The sequence below is a fragment of the Nerophis ophidion genome, linkage group LG06, assembly GCF_033978795.1.
Source record: "Nerophis ophidion isolate RoL-2023_Sa linkage group LG06, RoL_Noph_v1.0, whole genome shotgun sequence".
Taxonomy (NCBI): Eukaryota; Metazoa; Chordata; class Actinopteri; order Syngnathiformes; family Syngnathidae; genus Nerophis; species Nerophis ophidion.
In genome coordinates this window covers 35,744,756-35,764,695 of record NC_084616.1, presented here as the reverse complement: position 1 = coordinate 35,764,695, position 19,940 = coordinate 35,744,756, and the positions used below count along the sequence as shown (strand labels likewise).

General features: G+C 39.7%; 2 protein-coding genes across 11 annotated transcripts in view; one reads left to right on the top strand and one right to left on the bottom strand.

Moving 5' to 3' along the window:
- Positions 1-320: 320 nt before the first annotated feature.
- The window catches only part of atxn7l2b (ataxin 7-like 2b), a 28,904-nt gene continuing 9,284 nt past the window's right edge, over positions 321-19,940 (bottom strand). For 3 of the 10 annotated variants that reach the window (XM_061903589.1, XM_061903590.1, XM_061903588.1), the window contains 6 exons: positions 19,687-19,766; positions 19,173-19,342; positions 18,772-18,952; positions 18,487-18,608; positions 13,181-13,790; positions 10,271-12,927 (listed from right to left, as the gene is read on the bottom strand). In XM_061903589.1, coding sequence (XP_061759573.1) covers positions 12,910-12,927; positions 13,181-13,790; positions 18,487-18,608; positions 18,772-18,952; positions 19,173-19,342; positions 19,687-19,766 — 1,181 coding nt within the window. In that variant the 3' untranslated portion in view covers positions 10,271-12,909. Of the gene's footprint in view, positions 424-5,424; positions 5,492-10,270; positions 12,928-13,180; positions 13,791-18,486; positions 18,609-18,771; positions 18,953-19,172; positions 19,343-19,686; positions 19,767-19,940 lie in introns of those variants that run through there. The other 7 variants (XR_009807162.1, XR_009807158.1, XR_009807163.1 and 4 more) reach the window with 7 other exon arrangements.
- On the top strand, positions 4,550-12,491 carry amigo1 (adhesion molecule with Ig-like domain 1). Its single transcript, XM_061903591.1, has 2 exons — positions 4,550-4,910; positions 6,873-12,491. Exon 2 carries the CDS (start codon positions 6,960-6,962, stop codon positions 8,496-8,498), a length of 1,539 nt encoding a protein of 512 aa, XP_061759575.1. The 5' UTR covers positions 4,550-4,910; positions 6,873-6,959; the 3' UTR covers positions 8,499-12,491.

Genomic DNA, 19,940 nt, shown 5'->3' with positions numbered 1-19,940 from the left:
CCGTGGCCTCGAACATGTCCATGTAAGTTTGTGGATCCTCTGTCTCCGCCATTCTGTCCACGGCCGCCAATGATGGCCTCGCTGCCGCGGGTGCCCCCGCTCCGGACCTTTCTGTCAGGGCTCGCAGGATTTGGCTCTGCTGGGCGACATGTCCCTGCATGGCTTCCATCTGCCGGTGATTGGCCGTGGACACTTCCACCAACAGCTGCCCCAATGCCTCGATCGGGCTTGGTGTTGACATTGTTCTTTTTCTTTTTTTTTAGTATGGCGCCAAATGTAAGGTTTTTCTACTCACAGATACACGCTGGAAGCCAGTTGCGCAGAGTTGACAGGGTTTTTAATAATGTTCTTTGTTATCAACATGTATTTCTTTCGACTTTTCAGTCCTTCTGGTTCTTCCTCCCCCCTGCACCCGGCCGCTCACTGTTAAAGACAACAGATGATTAGTTTAACACGTACCACCTGCGCAAACTAATCATCTGGCAGCTGTGTCTCTGTGTCTCTCAGGCAGCACATGCCATGCACCTGTCTAATGGCGCGCTGTTTCCAGCAGCCCAGACGGGGTCGCTGACCTTTACCCCAACAGTGCGCTGATCACGATCCTCTCCCACATTGACAATGGGGTAAAGTATGTGCAAATTAATATTTAAGCTCAGTTTGTTAACAGTATGTCTCAAAATGAACACAACTAATGTCTGACGAAAAAATATTAAATATACTTGTTAAATAAAACCCCTGCCTTGTTTTTAATTAATACTTTGGCCTACTACGCTACTGTATATTAATGTTGGTCGGGGTGGTACTTGGAGAGACAAGTTTTTTTCTGAGGTGGTACTTACTTGGTGAAAAAAGTTTAAGAAGCACTGGTCTAATCAAACAATTTACAAACAAGAGTCTACTAAAGTAGACAAGGTATGTTACAAGACAATGTATTACACCCACTAGTTTAGAGTTAAGTTGCCACATGATTTCATATGCATTCCCTGAGTAGGTGGCTGCATGGATGAATCAGCTTCATGGCAAATAGTCCCTGCTCTGCCAAATTTTGCATATCTGTGAATTAAAGAATATCTCCAAAAGAATAAGGTGGGTGGATTCCCTTGAGTAATAATGAGGGTATTCCTCACTTTAGCTGGCACTTAATCACATCTACAGTTATAAACACATGATAAGATTTTTGGGAAGCTTAAGAAGTTGATGCTAGATATACAGTATTACAGATTGATTTCCATTGATATTCAAATTGAGATTAACCTGCAGAGATGGTTAAATGTTAAATTGCTCCAATATGAAAGATGAAAGGATTTCAAAAGGCAGCACGGTGGAAGAGGGGTTAGTGAATGTGCCTCACAATAATTGTTCTGGGTTCAATCCCGGGCTCGGGATCTTTCTGTGTGGAGTTTGCATGTTCTCTCCGTGACTGCGTGGGTTCCCTCCGGGTACTCCAGCTTCCTACCACCGCCAAAGACATGCACCTGGGGATAGGTTGATTGGCAACACTAAATTGGCCCTGGTGTGTGAATGTGAGTGTGAATGTTGTCTGTCTTTCTGTGTTGGCCCTGCGATGAGGTGGGGACTTGTCCAGGGTGTACCCGCCTTCCGCCCGAATGCATCTAAGATAGGCTCCAGCGACCCCCGCGACCCCAAACTACCGGGTAAGCGGTAGAATATGGATGGATGGGTGTGATTTTAAAGTGTGACACAGTGAGATTATATACCATCAGAGAACATAATACAGTTGGGGCATCCTCTACTCCATGAAAAACTGATTTTCTGGAGCATTAGATTTAATATCCTATCATAGGAATTAAAAAAACATAAATTTTGCCTTTGACAGAACTGGAATTAACCTTGAATTTGGACACAGCTATCCACAAAAACACAAAATAATAGCCACTGATCAAATGATGAGCCAATTGGGATACTTATATGTGCATCATGCTAGTCATTCTCAGCATCCTACGTGCTAATATGGTTGCCAACTCCCTGGAAAATAAATGAGCCTGACATCTTGTTGGCAGAGCTGGCTCTTCAATGGTCTTAACACGCCTAGTGTGTTTTTATTTTTGTGAAACATTTGGAATACTATTCGATTTAAAGCTGGTTTTTGGGGGGAATTACTTATACAAACAAATGGTGAACAAATTGTTCAAATAGTTTTTACTGTGCAAAATTGAAAAAATTAACAATGAAGTAAAATTACTCTGTGCTTACCCCTACTTGTTTTTTTTTAATCTGACATTAAAAACAGGCATTACTAATTTTTAATAAAGAGGGGAAAGTTTACTCCGGGGAGATGCACTAATAATAGTATAATCATAATAATAATGATGTATTGTAGGAATGTAACAATAAAAGGTAATAATGCTAACTGCGGTAAAACTCCTTGTAGTTTGATAAAATTGCGGACTGGCTGCCACCTCGCAATCTTAACATGAAAACAAGTCGTCTTTCCCCATTAAGAAGCGATACACCCCAATCTAAACTCCATGTCTCAGCAACTTAGCTATTCAATTGTGCACAGTGAATCTACCAGTTGTGCTCTAAGCACAGAATGATTATTTATTACTCAAAAGAATACTAGACGGAGTTGTTTTTACGGAGTGTTCAAGGACCACTGAGCGGAATGTGTGCTTGTTCTGCCAGGAATAATAAATAAAAATTATATTTATTTGTAATTCATTTTCAGTAGAATAAATATTAAAGGGCTACAGTACAAAACAATATCTAAATAATAAAAGCTTAGGCATTAAAACAGATAAAATACTAGAATTAAAAGAATATTAGTGAAGCAATAGTGGTTTTTCTAACAGTGTCTATTTTATTAATTTAAAAACTAACTTAGTCAACAGATTTCAATGTGTGTATAAGTACTTTTTGAGCACATTCAACAATAATGATAACTTTGTTTTCAAATGTTCATATTTTTAATACCTTAATGTATTATTATCATATATATTATCCACTGATGATAATCAATCAATCAATCAATGTTAACTTATTTAGCCCTAAATCACGTGTCTCAAAGGGCTGCACAAGCCACAACGATTCGATGTGTGTACTAGTTAATCTATATTTAACACTCTAAAGCAGTAGTTCTGAAATGGGGGTACGCGTACCCCTGAGGCTACTTGAAGGTATGCTAAGGGGTACGTGAGATTTTTTTTTTTAATATTCTAAAAATAACAACTATTAAAAAATCCTTTATAAATATATTTATTGAATACTACTTCAACAAAATATGAATGTAAGTTGATAAACTGCAAAAAGAAATGCAACAATGCAATATTCAGTGTTGACAGCTAGATTTTTTGTGGACATGTTCCATAAATATTGATGTTAAAGATTTCTTTTTTTGTGAAGAAATGTTTAGAATTAAGTTCATGAATCCAGATGGATCTCTAATACAATCCCAAAAAGGACACCTTAAGTTGATGATTACTTCTATGTGTAGAAATCTTTATTTATAATTGAATCACTTATTTTTCAACAAGTTTTTAGTTATTTTTATATTTTTTTCCCCAAAATAGTTCAAGAAAGAACACTACAAATGAGCAATATTTTGTACTGTTATACAATTTAATTAATCAGAAACTGATGACATAATGCTGTATTTTAGTTTTTTGGGGTTTTTTTTCAATCAAAAATGCTTTGCTCTGATTAGGGGGTTCTTGAATTAAAAAAAATGTTCACAGGGGGTACATCACTGAAAAAAGGTTGAGAACCACTGCTCTAAAGTACAGGAACATTTGACGGATGTATATGTAATTATTTTCAAGCAAATAATGACAGGTTAAGTTATGGCGGCCGTGGTTGCACCACTATTTCATAGTCAATACATGGTCATCATTTACCTTAAGGATTTTTAGACAAAATTCCTTAATTTGTGTCTGAGCCCATCCATTTTCTACCGCTTTTTCCTTTTGGGGTCGCGCAGGGTGCTGGAGCCTTTCTCAGCTGCATTCGTTTGGCTTGCGGGGTACACCCTGGACAAGTCGCCACCTCATCACAGGGCCAACACAGATAGATGGACAACATTCACACCAATTTAGTGTTGCCAATCTACTTATCCCCAGGTGCATGTCTTTGCAGGTGGAAGAAAGCCAGAGTACCGGAGGGAACCCACGCAGTCACAGGGAGAACATGCAAACTCCACACCGAAAGATCCAGAGCCGGGGGATCGAACCCAGGACCTTCGTATTGTAAGGCACATGCCCTAACCCCCTTACCACCGTTCACCCGAACCAATGTTGGCAATTGTGGGGTGGCCGCGGCTAGCACGCAACGTTTTCTTATTGGACACTGGCAGTTAGTGATGATTCAGTCCTTGTTGTGAACTCTGCCTAGCAACAAGTGACCGAGCAAACATGTGACGTCGGTTGTTAAAATTGTCTAACTGTAAAATATATTTTTTTACAATGTCTCTATATTAAAATTGTAATTTTTGCCAACGTCAGTTTGCAATGAAAACCTCTCCTGGCTAGTTTACACAACGTCGTCTAGACTGCGCATCCTCCGTGCGGCCACTGGCGGTACCAACAGCGCCTTGAGGCACTGAGCCCACGTCCTTTCGCGCAAGCACGGCAGCCGCAGAATAACAGCAGGCTGGAGAGGAGGATCGAGGCTTGTCCTATTTTCCTCCAACCGCTGCTCAAGATAACTCACAGGAGGCAGGAAAATGCACCGTGCATTCAAAGTTGTGTGTTTAAAACGGCGGATGACAACACGTCATCGCCTCAAGGAGTCTTTCCTTGCGTAATTTCGCATAGGGGTTTATTCGTGCGCTGATATCCCCGTTTTGCATCCTGTGTCCTCCTCGTCATCCCATCATCACCATTAGAGAGAAAGGGGGGACATCTGCATGCTGCAGGAGTGAGAAAAGGATTCTATGCTATACACATCGGGTGAAGGTAAGTGTCTCAGTCGGACCTCAATCTTTCTCCTCATGTTTAATATATATATATATATATATATATATATATATATATATATATATATATATATATATATATATATATATATATAAATATATATACATACACATATATACATACACACATATATATATATATATATATACATACATACACTATGGTATATATATTTTAGTATAAATGCATTGTGCTTCTCAATGGTAGAGCAACATAATGACTGCATGCCTGCAAGAATGTTCCCTATTTAATGCTGCAAGGACAGACAGGTGCATGTTGTCAATGGGTTTTAAAGGGAACGAATGGGAGCAAGTGCGTGCATTGTGTTTCAATGTCAAATGAGAACTGTGTTTTATCAATGCCCAGTCAAACTTTTACTTGCAAAACAAACAAGACAATACCAGATTATATATATATTACTGAGAGATGGACTATTTGACAGAATGCTCACTTTTTTATATTTAGAACAAGTTAACATGTTATCCTGTCTTACCTCAGATGATTTAACCTTTCATCTTCTAGCATTGATGCACAAGTGCAGTCCAAAATCCTTACATTAGCTGTAAGAAAACACATATTTACATTAGGGACAAACGTGTTGTGACGCACCTCCCTTTCAGTCAGTTCTTTTGTACTGCTTATTCTGGTTGGGGTCCTGGGTGAGCTGAAGCCTATCCCAGCTCACTTTTGGGTTAGAGGTGGGTTTAATCATCAAGAGGATCACAGGACCCTATGGACAATTGAATCTAACATACATGTTCCAGTGTTAAAGTATACCATGCACAAAACTCACAAGCTAGAGACAACATGCGAACGCTAAACATAAAGTTTCAAGCCGGATTTGAAACAAAGCCTACCTGGCTGTGAGGCAGATGAGACCACATCTTCACTGTTTTGCCAAAATTCAATTATTCAGGCATTTAATAGCAGAACAAAAGTACACAGAAGTAAAGGAGCAGCCCATGAGCCAAAGCATACCACACATGTAATTTATGATAAAGGAAGTGACATGGCGTGTAGAAAAATCATGTCCAAATACTTATTTCGGACCTAACAGTACACAACTTGGGTCAATATAGATGATTTATGTTTGGGTCAGACCCCTTACTTTCCCCTGAATCTTAATTCTTCATCTTATCAACTGTATCATTCCAACTTTATGGGAGCAATTTGAGGAAGAGCCTTTTCTGTTCCAAGCTGCATAAAAACTTGTAAAGCACTGACCTCAACCCCATTATGAATATTTAAGTTGTACAAGAACAGGTCAAACCTATAATGTCATAAATCAGGGCTATTCAACTAATTTCAACTAACATATCCAGAACGCTAAGGACCAGGGTGCTGGACTTCCGCCTTCAATATTATTCTTATTTTGAGCCCACTTATCTTCTACAGTGCATGGAGTTTTGTTTTGTTTTTGGTTTATTTCCTTTTATCATTATATTTTTTTCTTCTATCAGTGACATATTCCAGAAGAAAATAGACCCATTATGCAAAATACAAGTGTTCTGTGTAATGGACGCTGGCCTTTAGGACTTTAAAATGTCAATGCAAGGATCTTCTAATGTGTTTCCACTCGTTCAAGTTCATCTACATGACAGGAGCACTATTGTGTTTTAGGAAATTGCTACATAAGGTTTGTCTCACAATTTGTGAACTGAACTCAGGGGAGCCTATATGGTGTCATTTACAAGCTGCTAGTTGAATAGACCTGTCAGAAATGCTCTTTTGGAGGAATCGACAAAATTCCCACAGACACACGACCACATGTAGAAAGTCTTTACAGAAAAGCTTTCCACATGTTCCAATGCTTTTGTCCATATTTGTGTCAGTAGATGGTGCACTTTCACTTTAAAGATCTATTTAAAGCTCAAATCTTCAACAGTGAATGAATGTTTTCCATGTACCCAGATTTGTTAACTCTGCTCTCTTCATTTTCAGCCATCACAAAGCAATGCCCTGAACTTCTTCACCTCCTGGGAATTAAGCTCAGTTTACAGTTTTCTGGGATATAGATAGACTGCCAGCATGTTGCAGCCCTCAAGAAGAGCAGGTGGCAGCCTGTTAAAAACATCACCTCCCTGGAGTAAAGATTTGGAATGGGCCCTATTCCTCGCCCTGTGCATAGGTCTCCACTGGCCTCCAGGGACAGCAGGGTCAGCGCTAGACTGTCACAAGACTTGTATCTGCGCCTCCAACATCATGAGCTGCTCTAAGATGAACCTGACCAACATTCCAACGGGGCTGCCGCTCTACGCCACCGTTCTGGATCTCAGTTACAATGAGATCACAAAGTTGAGGTCAGAGTGGACTCCAGTGAAGCTCCCGAAGCTTCGCAACCTGCTGCTCAGTCACAATGGCCTCCTCTTCCTGTCATCAGAGGCATTCATTAATGTGAAGTACCTGCGCTACTTGGACCTGTCCTCCAACAGCTTGCAGCAGCTAGATGAGTTTGTCTTTGAGCCATTAGTCAACCTAGAGGTTCTCTTGTTGTACAATAACAAAATTTACCAGATTGACCGCTCAGCTTTTATCACCATGATCAATCTCCAGAAGCTCTACCTGAGCCAAAACCAAATCTCCCGATTCCCTGTGGAGCTTGTCAAGGAAAAATCCCGTCTAGAAAAACTAAGCTTGCTGGATGTGTCATCCAACAAGATTAAAATTTTGCCTATTGATGAGCTTCAAGTCCTGCCAGCCTGGATTAAAAACGGCCTCTATTTCCACAACAACCCCCTGCTCTGTCACTGTGACCTCTACACACTCCTTGCACACTGGTACATCCGAAAGCTCAACTCAGCCCTGGACTTCAAAGATGACTTCACATGTGTTCTGCCAGGCCCACAGAAGACCCAGATTGATGCTTTCGATCTGAGCGGCGAAAGCATGAATTGCAGTACTTTTAAAGAGGCAGAACAAGAGGCTTTTCTTGAGCAGTCGTTGCTCCTCAGTTGCGACACCAAACACAGGAATGTGTTAAAGACTTGGACACTTCCTGGGAATGTGGCATTGATACCAGCAAGCAACCAGACTGCTAAAGTTTTGCCAGGTGGCAGTCTTCAAGTTAATCCAGTGAGATTGGACGACTCTGGAACCTACACCTGTTTTGCCACCAGCGGAACCTTCAATGAAACCATCTATGTGGTACTGAAGGTCCACAACTTTACCATGCACGGCAATGGAGAGACCTTGAACACGGCGTACACCACATTAGTCGGCTGCCTGGCCAGCGTGGTTCTGGTAATCATATACCTTTACCTGACACCGTGCCGCTGCTTCTGCTGCCCCAATAGGAGTAAAAATCGGGGGGACGACAGCATCCACTCATCCATGTTGAGCGTGACGCCGACCCACGGGCACCCAGTGCTCAAGGCAGAGCTTAACAGGCATGTGGCTTTCATAGACTCCAAGGAGGCACAGGGACAAAATGGCAAGCTGAACCCTAACGGGGATGAGGACAATGATGACATAGATGTTGAGGCCAGTTCACTTATGAAGGGAAAGAGGAAGAAGTCAGTAGCAGACTCCATTAGCTCGGTCTTCTCAGACACTCCTATGATGGTGTGAGAAGAAAGCTGACAGGATACTAGCAGCTTTTTTAGAAAGGGAAATGGGAGAAAACAAGTTGAAATAAGAGACTTTACAAAAGTGAACTGTCTTGTTCTTAACAATTAGCCGGACTTTTCCAGCATTCTAATGTGTAGCACTTAATTTAATTAATTTACTGTGAAGGAAGTGGGATGTGGAGATTTGAAACTACTGACGTCTTGAGCATTCACCCTGTGATAGATGATATTGTGCTAATGTGGGGATACAAATGGGGGGCAGGATTCTCATATCATGATAAGTATTACAAATACTAGAATAGATTGCTTCTTATCAAGAACATATCGTAGCATAGGAGACAGATGGGCATCAGCAAAACATGAATGCATCTGCCATCAACCTAGAGTCATCCATAGGGAAAGCAGGATATTATGAAGCTGCATATATTAGATAAAGATAGCTTCAATATACCTTTTCCAAGAAAATGTAGCATAAACATGTGCTCAGAAGTACTTCATTGAACTATTTGTATGTGTAGCGGTATAATTACATTTTCCATTGGTGTATCGTGGAACATGTCAATATACTACTGCATTTAATAGAAAATAACCAGGTAGTAATTTCTCATGTGTATCAGAATAACTGCCTCACATCTACTTGAACTTATGAAGCCTTACATGATAAAAAGATAAACACTGGTAACCTCCAGCAAACAAATATTCAGTGGCAGGACACAGTCTTGATATCAACCATCTTGTTACAAGTAATCCACACAAATAGTTCAACTTGCTTTCAACTCAATATAAGGTGGATGACTTCAAATCTGTGTTACACACATGTATTTTTACAGCATTCTAAATGTTATCAACATCTGCGTGAGTGAGTTTGACTCCCCTTTACTGGAAATAAAACACTAATCCACCACTAAATAACATTTGATCCAAACACTATAAATGCAGGTATTGACTACTTTTTAGCCTGATTGGCAGGAAATTAACCATTAAGTAAACATACAGGTATGGTCGTAGACCTGCATTATCTGGAAATGTGCACTAGTGACGCACACACGAAAATCATTTGATGATGTTAACTTTTAAAAGCTGTAACTGAATTTAGTCATTTAATGGGATTGGCTGTTTAATTTGTTTCGGATATGCTTAATAAATTATTCAGGAATGATCAAATGACTAAATTTACATAGTGTCTAAAAAGGAGTAGGAAGAAGCAGTTTATTCAATTGTACCCATTTTTCATAGCTTTGTAAACAACCGTTTATATTTTACAGGTTGACATGTACAATATAGCATTCGTTTCCTTTTTGTCATTTATAATTTGTTCATTTCCTGTGTTTGTGTGGCACCATTTTTTAATTAAAGTGACACTAAGAGAGAATGTGTTGGATAGACATCTTATAAATGAAAGAATACGGAAATGACAACACTGTACTAATAAGCAAATATGAGAATACAAATGAAAAAACTGACTGCATACATCTTGTGCGATGTCAAAAAGAAAGAATTTAAGATGTTAACAAAAAGATTTAAAAACTGGAAATGTAATACACGTTAAAAAAAATAATTACTGCTATCAAATGATTACTTATGCAGATTAATTAAATTTTTTTATTTGGATTAATCAAAGGTTATAACTCGCTTGCATAGCTTAAAGCAACTAAAGTATCTTAGACCCTGATATTTAAACACATATGCAATTTTGCTGTCAGAATGTCATACAGGAACATTTTAAAAGCTTTACTTGGGTGCTTGACACATTTTCTCATGACATGGCAAAAGTTTCATTTTAAAGTCCTGTCAGTATTTATTTTGAACACACCAGTCGTAGTCTTCTCGCTCATTGTCGCTTAATTTATTTTTTGCTACGAGGTAGCCACTTTTCCTGGGTGTACCCCGCCTTCCGCCGAATGCATCTGAGATAGGCTCCAGCAAACCCCGCGACCCCGGTAGAAATTGGATGGATGGATAGATGGTATTAATCACATGAGTTAACTCATTATTTGACAGCCCTAAAAATAACAAAGTTAATGAATATAACATTTCACAAATTAGAATAAGCAAATATAATAAACGTTTACTGGAGTAAAAATATTGACAAAAACATATCTAATAAATGGCGGATATACAATAAGCAGTCATGAAAGAGGAGAGTATACTGCATGAATAGGGGCACAATGTAATCAAACCATAGCAATATGTGAGTGATAATACAAGGCTAAGATGAACGGTTCTCAGATGGGTTTCATTCCCCCTCTGCTGTGTATGCCTTTGTGTCTTTTATCAGGCGTCACACAGCACAAAAGTTATTGTCTAAGGCTCAATTCAGTTTTAGTATGTGTATGTTTGTGTGCGCGTGTGTGTATGTGTGCAGCCCTCAAACAGCAATCAGTCATCCAGGAAATGAATGTGATGCCCTTTTGGGAGTATATGAAATGCCCACAGCGTTTATTGAATGTTTGCTTTTTAAATGAAAAATAATTGCGGGGAGGAATTTGGTATGTCAAAATGAATGACACATGTTGAACTGAAATCAGTGCAGCCCTTTGAAAGGTGCTTTGGGGGAAACGGATGAAATGTTCTCAGCATCTCCAATGTGCGTGCGAAGAGGAAGTCACACAGAGAGGTGGTGCGTGCATCATTCCACTCTCACCTAAGAATATACAACAGCATGTCTAAAATACCACAAGCTTTGTTAAGATGAAGCACACGGCACTAATGCAGCAGTTAGCGGCAAATCAGGGCAATTTCGAAGTGTGCAAATTCTTTCAGCTCTGCCCTTGTGTGTATACTTGTTATTGCTCTATAACCTCCAAGTATCGCAAGAAGGTTTTAAGTAGATCTTCCATCCTACATATTGCCATATAGTATACAGTATGTATTACCACTATCTGTGTTCAGTATTTATTAGTTGTACAGCTATGTTGTACCTGTGTACTGACTGTATTGTTGTATAATCTTACCTTGTTGCTCATTTGGTCTGCTGCTGTGCAATTGTCTTGGTTTACACGTTTATTTTTCAAATGGGTTGGGGTCCAGTTTTCTATGGAATGATGGGTGTATTTTACATTTGTGGAATCAGAAAAAACATGTGGACATTTATGAAAAAGGCCTGACGTCCTGACAGGCAGTGAGTATGTAGCCGCAAGTTATTTTTAGCAAAGTCAAAGAGAAACGTACCGTGCTCTGGCTGTCTCAGGCCATGTCTGATGAGCCGTGAAGAATATAATTTGGCCCTTTGGAATCACATCTTTTGTAGATAACACTATTTTTGTCAAAAAAGCAGAACACATTATTTACTACAATGATTTTGGATGGATCTAAAATAAGAAAGAAGGCGATATAAAAATGACTGCATCCATTCATGAAAATATTTGGAAATAATCACGGATAAGTGGCATTAGTGTGGTTTCTGACATTCAATATCTCTATTCTTCAAACTTAAAAGTAGCAGTTTTGCAAACATTCCTGAAGGGATGTGGCTGAAAGCCTTTCCCCCACATTCGCCAGTCCTCCATATAAATATTTTAAAAGCAGCAGAGTTAATTGACCACCATCGCAAAGATAAGTTGGCTGGCCAAATTCAGAATGGATTTGCATGGTATGCTTTACAGCAAGGGTATCCAACAAGTAGGAACATTAAAAATATCAAACTTTCATTTGCTACAATTTTGATGATCATGGTTTTCAGTTTATTATATCAAAATAAGTCTTCAAATATCTTTAGTTGCATGTTGTGAGCCTGAATCGTTATTTTCAGCTTGGAAATTTAATTGTTAGAATAACTGAACATTTGCACAAAATTATATTTTTTTAAGTTACCCCTGTAAAACACTTTAATAAAAACAATACAATTTAAATGTTGCTTGGCGTAAACATATCCTCTTTTTTTGCCAAAGTAGCTCTAAGAGGAATGAAAGTTGGGGACTCCTGTTTTAGCACTTCTTTGGCTGCAGGCATTAGAGGTATTACTTGATGAAATAAACGACTGACCTTGACACACTGTGCTGCCTCTATATTTTACTGCTTGTCTTGTGGGAATATGGGAACCTTTACCATTTAGATTAAGCTGACTCAACATTCACCTTACATAGTACATGTAGTTTAGTACAGTAGTTGTTTTCATTTAACAAATGGTAAAACGTCCTACACCAGCTATTGTATAAGTAAATTCTAAGACTGGACGTTATGAATTGTTTTGCCATAAAATGTTGTTTACTTTCAGCAGCTTTTAAATATTGAGGTATTCTTTCACGGTAATACACATGAAGACATGAAGAAAAGCAAACATTTCATAACAATAGGCTGGCAAGGTAATGTGCTGGGGAAACTCACTCCCTCCATACTTCAGACATAGTAACTACACCCGAACACATTCATGCCATCACAGACAAAGTTGGCAGCAGCTGCAGGCGTCTTCTTCAAGATGTCTTATTCTCCTGAATAAAGAACACATAGTCACTACATATTTATATTTTGATTGTGAGAAAGGCATACTCTACTGTTATTCACGTCTGAACATGACACACAGCATGCATATGCAGGAAGAAAGTATTAATTAGGATGGACAACGCAGTCCTGATCCGAATTGAGTATGTGCTTGTGTATATACTAATGAAGTGTCTTATGGGTACACAATTATTTGTGGCATTTAAAAAAATCAGTCACATGCAAACACGCAGGTATACTTACTATTTGGGATGCTGGCCTTTTCTCAGGGCTTGACCGCACTTCCCCTTTCCAGGAGATAGGGCAGTTTAGGGAGGACAAACGCTGACACTTGAGAGGCTGTGATTCACTGCAACTTTTTCTCTTTTTACCTAGAGGCCTTTGGTTAGAGCCTGATATTTTGTGCTTAACATGCAGTGACGCCGCTTTATCAGGGGACAATAAAGCAGGCTGCCGCACTAAAGCTGACACAGGTCTCTTTGAGGGCTGTAAAGGAAGAGGATGGCATGTCTTTTTTCCTTGTGAGAGGTGACCATTAACTGGTCCTTGGGAGGATGTCACCTGAGGTTGGCGCTTGTCTGTACTACATCTTGAGGATGTTTCCACACTACTGCACGACAGCTCATTTTGCAACAAATTGGAGCCGGGTAACCCGATAGGGTTTCGTAATCTGGCGGGTCGTTTTGCAGATGTATTGGATGGTAGTTTAGTGCTCTGTGACTTTTTTTCAAGTTGTCCCAGTGAGGCACAGGCAAGGCTGAGGGTACCAGCGGTATGGGAACGTCCAGACACATTCTTGGCAGACTCTGTGACGTGATGAGACCTGAGACCTGATGATGCTTGAGGTATTTTCCTGCAAATTAAAGGATCAACATGATTCGGCTGCCATTGGTAACTCATGTTCAAACCTCGTTTCCATATGAGTTGGGAAATTGTGTTAGATGTATATATAAACGGAATACAATGATTTGCAAATCATTTTCAACCCATTTCCGGTACAAAGACAACCTATTTGATGTTCAAACTGATAAACTTTTTTTTTGTGCAAATAATCATTAACTTTAGAATTTGATGCCAGCAACACGTGACAAAGAAGATGGGAAAGGTGGCAATAAATACTGATAACGTTGAGAAATGCTCATCAAACACTTATTTGGAACATCCACAAGTGTGCAGGCTAATTGGGAACAGGTGGGTGCCATGATTGGGTATAAAAGCAGCTTCCATGAAATGCTAAGTAATTTACAAACAAGGATGGGGTGAGGGTCACCAATTTGTAAGAAAATTGTCGAACAGTTTTAGAACAACATTTCTCAACGAGCTATTGCAAGGAATTTAGGGATTTTACCATCTACGGTCCGTAAAACCATCAAAAGGTTCAGAGAATCTGGAGAAATCACTGCACGTAAGCGATGATATTACGGACCTTTGATCCCTCAGGCGGTATTGCTTCAAAAAACGACATCAGTGTGTAAAAGATATCACCACATGGGCTCAAGAACACTTCATAAAACCACTGTTAGTAACTACAGTTAGTTGCTACATCTGTAAGTGCAAGTTAAAACTCTACTATGCAAAGCCAAATCCATTTATCAACAACACCAAGGAACGCCGCTGGCTTCGCTGGGCCCGAACTCATCTAAGATGGACAGATGCAAAGTGGAAAAGTGTTCTGTGGTCTGACGAGTCCACCCTTCAAATTATATTTGGAAACTGTGGACGTGGTGTCCTCCGGAACAAAGAGGAAATTAACCATCCGGATTGTTATAGGCGCAAAGTTCAAAAGCCAGCATCTGTGATAGTATGGGGGTGCATTAGGGGCCCAAGGCAGGGGTAACTTACACATCTGTGAAGGCACCATTAATGCTGAATGGTCCATACAGGTTTTGGAGCAAAATATGTTGTCATCCGAGCAACGTTATCATGGACGCCACTGCTTATTTCAGCAAAACAATACCAAGCCACGTGTTACAACAGCATGGTTTCATAGTAAAAGAGTGTGGGTACTTTCCTGGCCCGCCTGCAGTCCAGACCTGTCTCCCATTGAAAATGTGTGGCGCATTATGAAGCGTAAAACACGACAGCGGAAACCCCAGACTGTTGAACGACTAAAGCTCTACATAAAACAAGAATGAGAAAGAATTCCAATTTCAAAGCTTCAACAATTAGTTTCTTCAGTTCCCAAATGTTTATTATGTGTTGTTAAAAGAAAAGGTGATGCAACACAGTGGTGAACATGCCCTTTCCCAACTACTTTGGCACATGTTGCAGCCATGAAATTTTAAGTTAATTATTATTTGCAAAAAAAAAAGAAAGTTTAGGAGTTTGAACATCAAATATCTTGTTTTTGTAGTGCATTCAACTGAATATGGGTTGAAAAGGATTTGCAAATCATTGTATTCCATTTATATTTACATCTAACACAATTTCCCAACTCATATGGAAACAGGGTTTGTAAATGAAAGCAAAACTTAATCTCCAATCCAACAACTGAATTTAACTAACGAACTGGTTTCACTGACACGTACAATCCAAAGTGTCTACAATTGAAGTTAAAGCTGAAGAACTCCAGCATCAATGTGCTGGTGGTTCGATTCTCAGCAACGACAGTTTCCGAATGAGTTTATCACTGTAAGCATTAAGTTTAATAAGGTAACACATGCTGTAGTTATTCTCTTTTAAACGGCCACAAGAAAACAATAGCTGGGTGATAGAGACTTTGTCAAAAAAAAGAGAATTGCTTAAAAGTAGAAATAAAAACATGAACTAAATCTCTGATCTGTTACATTGTCTTGTCATTTTCCTCTTTAAGCCGAAATGCCACTTCCCTAATGTGACAGAAAAATATACAACCTGCCATATCATAAATACTAGCATGTTGGAAAAATACAAACACACAATACAATAAAACATATTATACATGTGTAAATTTAAATAGCAAAACCATCTCGTCAAACATTCATTATGATTGTTATTTCCAAGAGCCATATCATCCTTCCATCCATTTTCTACTGCTTGTCCTTTTTGTACAAGATGCAAGAATTGCTGTTTGTAATTATACATTTGGCCAGCAGGTGGTTGGTTTCTTGTGCCGAAGCATGCCATCCATCCATCCATTTTCTAAAGCATGCATTAAGCTTACGGGCTTACTGAAATGAGATTTTCTTATTTAAACGGGGATAGCAGGTCCATTCTATGTATCATACTTGATCCTTCATGATATTGCCATATTTTTGCCGAAAGCCTTGCCTGTACCGGAAGTAGCAGACATATGTGACGTCACGGGTTGTGGAGCTCCTCACATCTGAACATTGTTTACAATCATGGCCACCATAAGCGAGAGCGATTCGGACCGAGAAAGCGACGATTTCCCCATTAATTTGAGCGAGAATGAAAGATTTGTGGATAAGGAAAGTGAGAGTGAAGGACTAAAAAAAAAAAGACTACAGTGGGAGCGATTCAGATGTTATTAGACAAATTTACTAGGATAATTCTGGAAAATCCCTTATCTGCTTATTGTGTTACTAGTGTTGTAGTGAGATTATATGGTCGTACCTGTGCAACCTGAAGGTCAGCCACGCACCTTTCTTCAGCACCAGTTGACGGGTGGTGGTGATGCCCATCTCTGCCCTTCGCAAGGGACCCTCTTCGAAACACGATCTTTCGAAATCATCGCTGCATAATATACTGTACTTTGTGTGTGTGGTCCAATCCAACCGTGTTCGCTTGACCGCTCTGTTCCATAGTAAATCTTCACCGTCATCTTTCGGGAATGTAAACAATGAAACACCGGCTGTGTTTGTGTTGCTAGAGGAGGCCGCAATACACCGCTTCCCACCTACAGCTTTCTTCTTTGACGTCTCCTTTATTCATTGGACAAATTGCAAAACATTCAGCAACACAGTTGTCCAGAATACTGTGGAATTATGCGATGAAAACGGACGACTTATAGCTGGGAACGGTGCTGGAACAAAATGTCCTCTACAATGCGTGACATCATGCGCACGCGTGATCATACCGTGACGTTTCAGCAGGATACTTTGGCGCGAAATTTAAAATTGCAATTTAGTAAACTAACCCGGCCGTATTGGCATGTGTTGCAATGTTAAGATTTCATCATTGATATATAAACTATCAGACTGCGTGGTCGGTAGTAGTGGGTTTCAGTAGGCCTTTAAAACATTTTCAAACTAACTGCTTCAATGCATCATAAGGCTTCATCTGACCATTACTAAATATTAGTAACAAGTGCAAAAATTTGATTTTAGCGTGTGTACCGACTGTCACCGTGGAGACACTCATTTCGCTCTACATTTATGGCATCATATGGCCCAACCGTTGGCGTTTCATTATGTTGTTGACGCGCAGCACACAAATATTAGATATATAGACATTTTCTAGGCTATATTGAAGCGCGACCCAGACAATAAAAACTACCTTATGGAGGTTGGAGGTGCGCTCTGACAGGCGCTGTGGTGTTGCGATGGTGCATTTGGAATCATCCAGACGTAAAAAAAAAAAAAAAGGCGTATATATTGCAAGAAGTTCATTCATACAGGAAACAACTCGGTGACACTCCTCATTGTACGAAAATTTCGATTAACAAATCCATCCATCCATCCATTTTCTACCGCTTATTCCCTTTTGGGTTCGCGGGGGGCGCTGGCGCCTACCTCAGCTACAATCGGGCGGAAGGCGGGGTACACCATGGACAAGTCGCCACCTCATCGCAGGGCCAACACAAACATCAGACCAAATACAAATATGCTTTAATTAAGTCTTGTGTACAAGTGTTTCATCCACCCATTTGTGTGCTTGCAGCGCAGCAATTTATGTGCACATCCATTGTGGGCAGCCTGATCGATCTCAGGTGCTCACGGCTTATCCAGTCAGCAAAGTGCTGCTATTAGATATTGTCCTTTCTTGTGTGCTTTTAAAGTGTTTTTAACCTTTTCACAACATGTTCCTAGTTTTGCTAGCTCAATATGAGTCTAAAGAAAGCTATGGACAAGCAATGTGTGGCTTGAAACATTCAGAAAGTAACCACAGTGTTGTCGACAGTGCCTCCCCACCTTCCACTGCACACCAAGAAGATTAACAGCAGCCGCAGAACAGTGTCAATCTTGATAAATCAGATTGCGAGTGCTAATTAAATGCCTATATTTGCATCTCCCCGTCCCTGTATTGTGGGCGTTCTGATAATCAGCATACATTCTGCATATTCATGAAGACAAGCCACACTAAATGCTCTCTATTTCGCTCATTTAAAAGAAGCAATTCTCTGTGCATAAGTTTAGTAGATCATTTTTGCATGTGCTATCAAGTTTCCACAAGTTTTAATAAACACAAAGGCCCATACTTCATTATGGATCTGTCTGATGTACTGCCAGTAGCTGAACACCTGCAGTGGAAACCACCCCAATCAAGTGTTTAATATTACATTTATTTGTTTAATTGGATAACAAACCTAGTGACTGATTGAGGCTCATCAGAGTGGAAGCCACTATTCAAGGACAAACGTTAGAAAATGTTGTTGCAGTACTACTCACTTCCAGCGGTGGGTGCTAACATGATGCTCCAACATGGCAGTGAGGGCAAACCGCAGGTGGTGCAGACGCCTGTCAAAGGTGAAGATGTTGCATGCCAGAGAGCGACATCCAAAAGTGCAAAGCTATGGATACAATGAAAAAAGAGGATGCTCTTATTCCTGATGGAAATTACTTTCATCTAAAATAAAACTCAAAGCAAACCTTGGTGCTTTCTCCTTGTTAGAAAAACAAGCCGCATTTGGCCTTTCACTAAATGGAAAGTGTTTGTGTTTTTGTGGCACTCACACTAAGAGGTTTGGGGTGCCAAGAAGTGGCAGGCAGATCAGTAGCTGCCTCTTGCTCATCATCGTCACTCTCCTCGCCGGAGAGCAGATGCTGATTGAAGGGGTATGGAGTTTGGACCTCCACTTTCACGGTGCCGTCAGCCTCCTCTTCTGGAAAGCTCTGCGATGCAGCTCGAGACCGACTTGCCGCATACAAATGAGAACAGTATGAGATAAACAAAAACAAAATTACGGTTGGGTTAGCTTTAGTGTATGTTTCTGATGACAAATAATATGTCACAATACTGCTGCAGGAATGTGTGAAACACATTTTTAGAAGACAGATTATCAGCACTACAAAGAACGACTGCTTTATTGCTTAGCCTTCACAAATCGCAGTCAAAAATCTGAAACAATTCATACCTGAGAATGTGACAATTGCTGCTCAGGCTGTTTTTCAGGTTTGTTATTTTCTTATTTAAAGCTTCTAAATGCTGCTCTTTAGATTTGTCAGGAAGCAGCTCCGTATTACGACATGCTTCACTCTGCTTCGCCAACACCTGCGACCTCTGCTGCTGGAGGATGCCTTCAGTCTGTGCGACAATAAAGATCTTCACATCACTTTCCTACTTGAACTTATTTTAAAAAAAGATATTCATGTAATTATGTAAATTATAACTATTTATTACTATAAGAAGATTGTTGTATTTTGAAATAATTTATGTAAATGGTATTACAAATTGAGAACAGGAAGTGAACCAATGTGTTAGTTGTTTCTCTGAAGTGAAAAGGGGGTAGGATTAAAGAATCTTGTCAAGAGAAATGATAAATATGTGATGTATCCTGTTGAAATTGTGTACATGTTCGAAATAAACTTCAACCAATGATATAAAATAATTACAATGACAAAAGTTTAGGGCTATAATTTGGTACTCACATTGCATATTAGCTTGCAAGGTGGCTTCTGTCTTCCTTGATCCATCTCACTGCTTTGTTTCTTTAGGTCACATTTTTGCTCTATGAAAAACACTTAGCATTAGAGAAGGACTAGCACGGGGTCCTGGACTTTTTGAGCAAGACCTGCTAACCAGCAACCCACAATTTACAGAGTTGATACCTGCAATATTGTCACATACACATTACACAAACCATAGACTATTTATAGGCTACTTAAAGTAGCAAAGTCAGTAA